The sequence below is a fragment of the Diabrotica undecimpunctata genome, chromosome 3, assembly GCF_040954645.1.
Source record: "Diabrotica undecimpunctata isolate CICGRU chromosome 3, icDiaUnde3, whole genome shotgun sequence".
NCBI classification, from domain to species: domain Eukaryota; kingdom Metazoa; phylum Arthropoda; class Insecta; order Coleoptera; family Chrysomelidae; genus Diabrotica; species Diabrotica undecimpunctata.
The window spans coordinates 102,301,173-102,311,743 of NC_092805.1; the positions used below are offsets into that span (position 1 = coordinate 102,301,173).

General features: G+C 31.2%; 1 protein-coding gene across 1 annotated transcript; it reads left to right on the top strand.

The window, feature by feature from the left end:
- The first annotated feature begins 380 nt into the window (after positions 1 to 380).
- On the top strand, positions 381 to 8,496 carry LOC140437106 (uncharacterized). Its single transcript, XM_072526429.1, has 3 exons — positions 381 to 495; positions 7,655 to 7,982; positions 8,065 to 8,496. The coding sequence occupies exons 1-3, from the start codon at positions 487 to 489 to the stop codon at positions 8,439 to 8,441; spliced, it is 714 nt and encodes a 237-aa protein (XP_072382530.1). The 5' UTR covers positions 381 to 486; the 3' UTR covers positions 8,442 to 8,496.
- Positions 8,497 to 10,571: the final 2,075 nt, after the last annotated feature.

Genomic DNA, 10,571 nt, shown 5'->3' on the forward strand with positions numbered 1-10,571 from the left:
CATTAATAAAAAGCTTAAAACCCATCTTTAATTTAGTGCACTCGATAATTTTCGAAAACGAGACTCTTCACAATTTAATTCCATTCGATTTAATACGAACTTTAAATATTTATTAACATAGTCCCTTGATGATGATTATCTAAATTGAATTCATATAAAATGTTTGTACCATACGTCACTGATTTAATCACAAACAAATAGTAAATACCACATTTTGCAACAATCAACTAAATCTCACCTTCTTCATCCAATTATATCTCTAAAATCGATCAATTATTAGCACTGATCCACCTTGCATTAAATAAAAAAATAATTTAATATCTCGCATTTTGTTTCAATATTTCTCCGCCCCGAGGCAATCCCAAATGTTTCTGCAATACATTTTTAAATCGCCGTATAGGGGGAACCAGCTATATAAGCATCGGGTCGAATTTTTTTAAGCATCACAACAATTTGTGTTGATCCAAATATTAGTTTTTGTTCATCATGAGACAAGTAAGGATAAATAATATTTTTGTGATTTCTAGGGTGGACACTTCGCGATAATTGTAATAGTGATTCAAGTGAGGGTTTGCGGTGATTCTTTTTGCTATACAATAATATTTAATGGAAACTCTTCAATTAACTGCAACATTATTTTTATTTAAACTCAATTAAATTTTAGATAAATGCGTTAAATATATTCGATTATCAAAACTGATAATTTATGTTCACAGAATTCATTTCAGTCTGTAATTATTAAATATAAAAGTATATTCTTCTATTTTAATTAATTGTCAATTTTTTGATACTCAAATAAATTTTATTTTACTTTTAGTTTTAAAAGAATTTTTAGCAAAAAGAAAATTTTATTAAAACTAATAATGTATTTATATATATTTTTTTATTATTTTCTAGGTATTTATAATTTTGTCATTTCTCTTAATGCATGATTAGTTTTTCTAATGGGCTTCTGTTTCAATTTTTTTAAGAGTTTGAAATACATTTTGAATTTATTATTTTAAAACTGTATATCATGTCAAAGTGTGTTTATTTTAATTTTTTTATTGTATACAATCTTTTCCATTTAACGAACGTAATCAAAATCGTTAACAGTCATAATCTCAGTCATGATCTCAGCTCCATTTTATTGGTTTTATTATTTTCCCTATTTAATGTTTTCCGATATTTTTACATAGTAAATTTTCTATTTTATTTAATTTTCAATTCTTATCATGCCAACACTTGCTAAGTCTGATTTGACTATTTTCTCTAAAATATCGACTGATGCTTTTTTATTGTTCTTTGATTAATTTTTCCTGAAACATATTCTTCAGTATGGTCTTCGTTTAGAGGAGTTATCAATTTTATTTTAACCTAAGATTAAGAAATGATAATGTTTTAAAGTTTGTCAAATGTACAATCTTGAGCACTATACTCTGTTTTTAGGACTTCTTTGTAAATTATTATCTGCTTTTTTACCAACAATGTAAAATTTGTTCCAATAAACCGAAATAACTATATGTTTAAGTCTTATCTATTCTACAAGAATTCTATTATCGCTTTCAAGTGTTTTCCAATTTTGCATTCGCCTTGGTATATGTATAGATATTTGTCCAATGATCCTATTTATAAAGTCTTTATCATCATCATTATCACTCAATTTTCGCTTATCCACTATTGGATATAGATTTTCCTCAAAATTTAGCATCTGCTTCGATCTTGTGCCTCTTGCATCCAGTTCCCATGGCAACATTTTAGATCCTCAGTCCAAAGTGTTGGTGGATGACCTATGCTTCGATAGGCATCATATCTTGGTCTTCATTCCAGTATCCGCTTTGTCTATCTGTTATCTATCATTCGAGCCACTTGAGCTGCCCAGTTCCACTTCAGTGTGGCTAGTCTCTCTCTACAGCATCAGTTACTCCTGATCTTGATCGTAGCTGGCTTTTTGGGATCTTGTCTCGCAGTAAAACGCCCAACATATACTATCCATTGCCCTTTGAGCTATATGGATCTTTCTTGTCATAATCAACGTTTCCGCTCTGTAAGTCAACACTGGTAAATCCTATGTAGACATATTCAGATTCTTTTAGCTTTCTTCATTCGCTAGTGCCATGTACTTCTAGTACGTTTATCTTCAATAAGTGTGTCATTTTTTGCTTGGCAAAATATGTCGGCTACGTTGGAAATTCTACACCAGTCTCGAATATTACGTAATCATGATTATTATTTTTTCAGATCCCTTTTTACCCTCTATTTAATTTTAAAGTGTGAGCTTAGATAGGAATATCATGATCTCTTCAAAAACTGTTCCAAATATGATACTTTTTAGTTTTACGAATTTTAAAAGCTGCCTTTTTGCCTGTCCGTGAAATTTTAAGTAACTTGCGTAAGATCCACATATCAAAAGCTTTAATGGTTCACTATTCTAACTTTTAGTGGCCAGGTTTCTGTACCATATAATAATATAAACATTTTATAAGTACTAATAGTAAGTCTGAAGCCACTTCTTATGCTTTATTACTTTTTTCAATTTGATAATCGTTTTTTTAGTCAACCGATCCGAATTATAATCTTATTTTTAGTTTTATATAATATCAATATTTGCACCTAGATATTTAATCTGAGAAATTTTGTTATTATTTCTTCGTTTAGCTGCAGATTTACAGCCACTGGATGTCTGTAAACGGAATGTGACTGATTGTACTGACGTAATCCATATGGTAGTCTAACCTCATTTATTGTATTTAATAGATACTGAAGATCTATGAAGAGTCTGTATCGTGTGTATGGATCTGTATCATCGGCATAACGAAGGTGTTCGTTGCCTTTAATAACTTAAGTTTCCTTTCCTTTAGTTATTTCACAAATATTTATAATGTATATGTTGAATAGTATCGATGACAAGATGCAACCCTGGCGATCTCTTTCGAAGAGTGCACATGGATCTATCAACAAAATTGTTATTCGTTTTTATCTCTGTCATTTGATTCTAGTATAGGTTTAAAATTAGTTGTATTTTTTTTAACTTCATTCTCCATTTATCAGTCCATTCTTCTTCCCCTTTAAGTGTAGTCTCCCAATTGGAGGTTGGATATCATCATCACTATCTTTACTCTATCTACCGCTGCTTTGAACTCTCGTTCTTCCTCCACTCCTTTCTTCTCTTATTTACCCCTGTATTATCAATCTTACTATTTCACTTCGCTGTCCTCTCATTACATGTCCTAGATATTATAACTTTCTTATGTTTATTGGGTGTATTATTGCGTATGGTTTGCCCATTTCTCGCAATACTTACGTGTTCGTTTTCTTCATGTCCATGCTGATCTAGCATCCTTCTGTAACGCCACATTTCAAAGCTTATTTATGTGTCCTAGCTTCAGTGTCCAGCTTTTAAGTCCATTTTGTAGTATCAAAAACACTTAACATCTCAGAGCTCCTACTCTCAGTTCTGGTCTAATGTCTTTATTGCAGAGAATTGTTTTTATTTTTACAAACGCCTTTCTTGCCATTTTTATCCTGGTCCTTATTTCTATTGTTTAATCATTATTTTCTATAATCCAGGTTCCCAGGTATTTGTATTTTTTAACCCTTTCGATTGGTACATCTCCCAAGCTGTCTGTTTGTTTATATACTTGTTTTCTTTATTATAATCATGTATTTAGTCTTTTTTATATTGATTTTTAGTCCATGTTTTTTACAGTAACTGTTTTTCTTGCTTATTAGGAGTAATACTTTTTCAAAAATTGATGCACTGTATACATTGAATAGTAATGGAGACATAATACATCCCAGCTTAAATCCTCTCCTGATTTTAATTTTTGGACTGGGTCGGTATATATTACAATTTGTAGTTTTTGATTCCAGTAAAGGTTCGTTAGTATTCTTATGTTCCTTTTGTATATGTTGTTTGTCTTTAACATTTATGAATCTAGACTGACTATCATCTACTCCTTCTTTTAGTTTTTTTATTTATACCACCATGTATTACTTTCAAGAATAATTTGAGAATATTATTTATTAAACATATTGTTCTGTATTTACCGCAGTCTTGTATTTTTAGGAATATAGAGATTAAAAAAAGTTGGAAAGTAACCATTGTTTCGGTATATATCCTGTTTTGTATATTGTGTTAAATCATTACTGCATTTTAAGCTTTCTACTGTTATTTGGTCTGAACCTGTTGCTTTGCTATTTTTGCTGTTTTTTAATGCCATTTTAATTTCCTTTTTTAATATCTTTAAAATCACACCATCTTATACTGCTACTTCCATCTGTTCTATTCTGCTGGATTCAACAACTTTAGTATTCAAAACTAGTTTCCCATTTGTATCTTGCAGTATTCTAGTTTCCTTTTTCTATTGTTGTGAGTTATTTCTTTAATTTTTTTTGTGTTTATTAAAACTATCACGTCTCTTCTGGTATTCGTCTATTTCTGTGCATTGTTCTTTTACCTATTCTTCTTTCGCTTGCTTAATTTTATGCTTTAGTGTTTTTTTGTGTTTTAGAATCCAAACTGGTATTATAGATAATATTTTTTCGGTCTGAAGTAGGCTTAAGACTTTTTGCAAATAATTTTAAGTAATTTCGACATAACAGGGAATTAATGGGGTGCTTTATCTGGTTTATAAATCATAACTGTTTCTGAAACTTTCTACAGACTATCACATACTTTAAACGAAAAGCATAATTTATTATTTAGTCAATTTCGCTATAGCCTTGTAGTTGTTCTAGAATTTCAACTGAATATTTTTCTATATATGTTATGGTTTTGGCAGCATTATTATAAACCAATATTGTTATTTTTTTTACAGTATTTAACAATCATAAAATCAATTGTCATTCAATTTTACTCTTGATGTTATGGTCGTTTGTTTAGTTACTGATTCTTCTACTTCATTTACGCAGATTTTTGAACGACAAATAACTAGAATAGCTATTATTTTTTCAAGTTTCTCTCCTTTTATTATAAATTGAGGTAATATTATTCTTCTCGCATGTTGTGTTCCATGTAAAGAGAAATCCGCTTCTTAGTAGCCAGTACAACGCATCTCATGTATTTTATGCCAACTACAATACGGACGGTTTATAACAGAAGTCTTCCGAAAAAGAAAACAACAATTCCTTTTTTTTTTCTTTTCATTATCTGCAGAGAAAAGTATACCTTGTTGTTACCGTACGCTTTTCTATATCATTCTTTTATTTTCTTGCACTTTCTTTTAAATCTTTTTTCTCATACACGCAGACTACGTAATATCTTCGTTTAATTTTTTTATGTCTCTCTCCTAATCACAAACCAACTGAATTCTAAATTAATATTTTTTGGTAGATTGTTCCGCAACAATGGCATTCCTATTTCTTGATTTTAACAGTCCTTACAAAGAGTTGAAAGTTCATTCAAACAATTTGCGTTTTCTCTACGTTTTGTAGCTAAAATGTTTTTTTTTTCTTATTGATCTGATTTCTTTCCGATATTTATTCTTCTTCTTCGAATGCTGTCTCCATTAATGAACTCTGATAAAATTTTCTCAGTGCTAAATAGAGAATTTTTATTTTGTCACTATAAGAAGTTATCTGTTTTAGCACTGGTTTAGTTATCTTGAGAGATAATGAAATATAATAAGTTTTGTAATCTGACATCTGAGTCTGCGATGACTGTGTCATTTACGTATCTAATGCTCAATATTTGGATGCTATTAACTTTTATTTCCACAATAAAGTTTTGACTACACTTTTTTACTGCGCTTTTTAATCTAAAATAACCTGCGCTAAAATTATTAGCACAGGTTAAATAGCATAGGAGATAGCATGCAACCTTGTTTTATTCATATTCTTATGTTGATGCTATTGAAAACTTGGTTGTTAATAATTCTAATCCTATCGTTTTGTTGTCAGTACGTGTTTTATAATCTTAAAGCTTTATTATCCATTTCATATTACTGATCTTTTACTGAGTATAGGTCGCTCAATATTCCGTGGGTATTTGGCCACTATCTCTGATCCTGAATCTTTGCAATTGCTATCTTTGCTATATTATACTTTAGTTGTTGGTTTTTTCGTCTTATATTTAGTCTTCCTCTTGGTTTGTTTAATACCAGTTTCCAGTTCCTCCTAATTTTCCTAATCAGTGCGCCTTCTTCCCTTCTTTGTATATATCTAAACCATCTCACTCTTTGTGCTTTAATAAATTTTATTATATCTTCCCCTTCGGTTATATTTTATCTCCTTTATTGGGCCGTGTATTTATTACAATTATTGGCTGTACCATTCTTTATTTTTCTTATCTTTTTCGTAAGACACATTACTTTTGCTTTATTAGCTACCTAATTGCTGCTTTATATATTTTTATCCTTGTATTTAGTTCAGGGTTTTGTCTTTGAGTAGTTGATAATTTGGTTTGCCGCGTTTGTAGTCCACTAATACCCAAATATTTAAAGTAATCGACCCTTTGGAATTTTTTTTACCGATTTTTATTTCTGTTCTTCTATTTACATCGTCTTTTCTACTTATTAAGTATTTTGTTTTGTTCTGATTGATTATTAGTCCTCTGTTAATAGTGTTCTACATCCCTGTTGATAGTGTTCTATATTTTTGCTATGTAACAATTTAATCGGTTTCTTATTCGGTATTCAGGATCTTATACGTTGTATTCAGTAACATAATAGCTCTATAGTTGTTGCACCTAGTTGGATCCGCCTTTTTTAAATTTTTTGTGATGATTTTTCCAAATTTTGACCATTAGTTTGTACATCCCTTTCAGCAGCTCCTCTTCTCCGTTTATGATCGGTTCATTGTAAATTTCATCTGGCCCCGGAGCTTTGTTTAGTTTTAGTTATCTATGAATTCTGGATAGGTAGGTGCATTTTTCTCTACATCTTTATTATCTGATATTTCTTCCTCTTCTGCGTATGTCTCTTGCTGGTTTTATATAGATCCGTAAAAAGTTTTTTCCAATCTTTTTTGTTTATTTTTATAGTTGTTTATTTTTTGGTAATATATTGTTGTTGTCCTTATTATTTATTTCTAACTGTTGCATGTGTTCAGAGACTTTTTGCGTTACTCTCCGGCATTGTTCTAGTTATTTCACATATTTAATTTACTTTTTTAAATAACCATATTTTATTACATTTACGTGTATTCTTATTCACTTGAAACTGTCAATATTTTATCAAACCTGACAATGACTGTTGTCAAAATACTATACCAAAAATACGTAAAATATATATACATGTACGACACTCTCGTCGAATTTTTAACACCTCTTCTTTCTTAATTTGATATATGACAGTAACTTCTTAGTTTTTTAATTTTTTATTATTTCCTCTTCAGCTTTATATTTGACTTTGATCTTGAATATTTTCAGATAAAGTCTAAGGGACATAGCGTATTTATCTAACAATCATTGTTACCAAATGTTGTGATTATTAAATGTTATGATTATTACTTAAAACTTAATACAATAACGTGAATCAAAAATATTATTCATTAGAATGTTTTCATAGCTTATCTTGTTTCTTTAATAACTTTTATGCTACAATTTTAACCAAATTTTGAGTTAATATTTACAATAACTCATAAAAAATAAACGTTGAAAATAAAGACCGTTAACATTTCGATTGCATATTCTAAGTTAAATTCTTATATACAAAACTTATTTTTCTTTCCACAGTTCGTCGTTCTCTTCGCCATCATCGGTCTCAGCTACTGTGGCCGTCTGGAAAATACTTACCTACCACCAAACCAAGGAGGTTATGATAGTGCAGCTCATGCCAGTTTCAACAAAATCTCAACTCATAGTGCCAATAGTTTCTCTTCTCAAAATAGTTTCCAACAATCCAACTTCAACAACAAATACTCTGCTCCCGCTTCTGGACCTTCTGGACCTATCAACAAAGAAGCTAATGACGTACCTATTTTAAAGTTAGACAATAACAATGACGGAGAAACGTACAACTATGCTTTGGAAACTGGAAATGGTATTTCTGTCCAAGAGCAAGGTATATAATTAATACTGAATTAATACGTAATATTAGTGTATCAGTTATATATTAGTGTAAATACCGATTTTTTGTCTTTTAGGTGATGCTAGCCATGACGGAACTAACGCTCAAGGAGGATTCTCCTATACTGCTCCCGACGGTCAGCAAATCTCCATCCAATACGTAGCTGGCGAAAGCGGTTTCGTTCCCCAAGGTGCCCATATTCCCACTGCTCCTCCAGTACCAGAAGACATCCAAAAAGCCATCGAACAAAATTTGGCCGATGAAGCTAGAGGAATTGTCGACGACGGTCAATATAGAGAAGAAGGTGAATCTGGACAATACAACCACGGAGCTTATGGCGGAGGACACAACGAACAAGCTGCTGGAGCTAGCAAAAACAGTTTCAACTTCCAACCACTTAAAAATCAATATGTCCCTCCTAGCAATAACGGCAAACAAGGGTATCACTATTAAGCACTGATTTTGTTGTTTATTGTAAAATGTAAATAAATAAAAAATATTTTTCCAATTAATTTCTTTAACTAAATATGATAACTATATAGTTAACACAGTAGTATAAATCAAAACAAGAGCAAAGATAGGAATACTTACGAAATTCTTAATATTGCTTAATGTGTAATAGACAAAATATATATAAAATACATCTAATTTTAAATCTAATCTATTTTAAACAATATTATTCATTGATTCAACTTTGACTCTTATTTAATACTCTTTAAAATATTTTTATGATAGATTATAGCTTTGTTTGGATACATTATTTTCATATTTTCGAGCAGCGAAAATACAGGAATAATTTTCTTGGGCATAATCAAGAACAATATCTTTCATTTCCAGGTATTATAAATTATACCGTCCTGCATATTTCCTTTCTTCTTCTTAAAGTGCCTATCCGTTCCGGACGTTGGCGATCATCACGGCTATCTTCACTTTGCTTATTGCAGCGCGGAACAGTTCAGTGGTAGTCGTGTTATACCACTTTCGCAAATTTTGAAGCCAGGAAATGCGTCTTCTTCCCGGTCCTCTCTTACCATTTACTTTCCCTTGGAGAATCAGCTGGAGAAGGCCGTAACGTTCTTGATTTCTCATTACATGACCTAGATATTCCAACTTTTTAGTTTTGACGGTCATGAGAATTTCACATTCTTTCCCCATTCTACGCAGGACCTCCACATTAGTAACTCTGTCAACCCAGGATATACGTACGTAAGATGCGCCTATAACACCACATTTCGAAAGCTTCGAGCCGATTCATAGATGCAACAGTCAGTGTCCATGCTTCCATTCCGTAGAGCAGAACTGTGAATATGTAGCAGTTCAATAGACGGCATTTTGTTTTTAATGATATGTCTCGACTGTTGAAAATAGTTCTCATTCTAACGAATGCTGCTTTTGCTTTTATTATTCGCTGTTTAATTTCTGTTGAGTGGTCCCATTGGCTATTTAAATTGGTGCCTAGATATGTATATTGCTCGACTCTTTCGATATTCTGTTGGTTGATTGTAAGTTGAGCGTTTAGTATTGGTTTTTTACTAATTGTCATAAATTTGGTTTTCTTTATGTTAAGAGCTAGTCCGTATCTGTTGCTGACTTCTGTTATGCGATTTGTTAATATCTGTAAGTCATTCAGATTATCGGCAAAAACTATAGTGTCATCTGCATATCTAATGTTATTCAACCATTCACCGTTTATTAGTATTCCTTTCGCACAACCGTCTAAAGCTTCCTTAAATACCCATTCAGAATAAATATTGAACAACAATGGAGACAAAATACAGCCCTGTCGTACTCCACGTTCTATTGCAATTTTATCAGTTAACTGGTCTTTATTTTTATATTTCCTTAAATTTTTAAAACATTTTAATAATCTTCTTCTTACCTTAATTTCTAGGGTGTCGGATTTTTTTGTTGTGGTGATGTCTGTTCTCTCTTTCCATTCTTTTGTCTTTTCCATGTATACGTATATTATATGCTTGTGTATTGTTTGTTGCATATGTATTGTGTATATATTATAGGTGATATGTCTCCAACTTCCTATTAATCCGCTATTTTTGGTATATTCTTGTTATTTACATCTTTTAATATTGGCAATCAGAGCCTGCTACATTTTGCTGATGGGTTTTGCTACACATTTTCTTCATTAACTAGAAAGAGAGGTGCTTCTTTAACATTTCCCTTTTTCATATTCTTTTCTTTTATGATTATTGATGCATCTTTCCATTGTACTCTGTACTCGCTGTCCCAGGTATGTTTGCATATCTGAAATTTGTCGAAGTCTGTATTCTTGATGTATGTTTTGTGCTGATTTATCCTTGTTTATCTCTACACTTACTGGTCTTACGGTTTCTCCTACATAGAAATTATTGCATTCACAGAGCAGTTTATAGATGCAGTTCTTTGATCTATCTTGTGTTTTTGGACAGGCTAGATCTTAGTGTGGTGGTGGTTTTGAAGGTTGTTCTAATGTTATCCTTTTCAATTTACTATCCATTTCAATTATTCTGATAAGCCCTATACATATGATATTATTGTCATATTTGAATTTCCCCTTGTGAGTGTTTCTGGATTGCTTGGAATAATTTG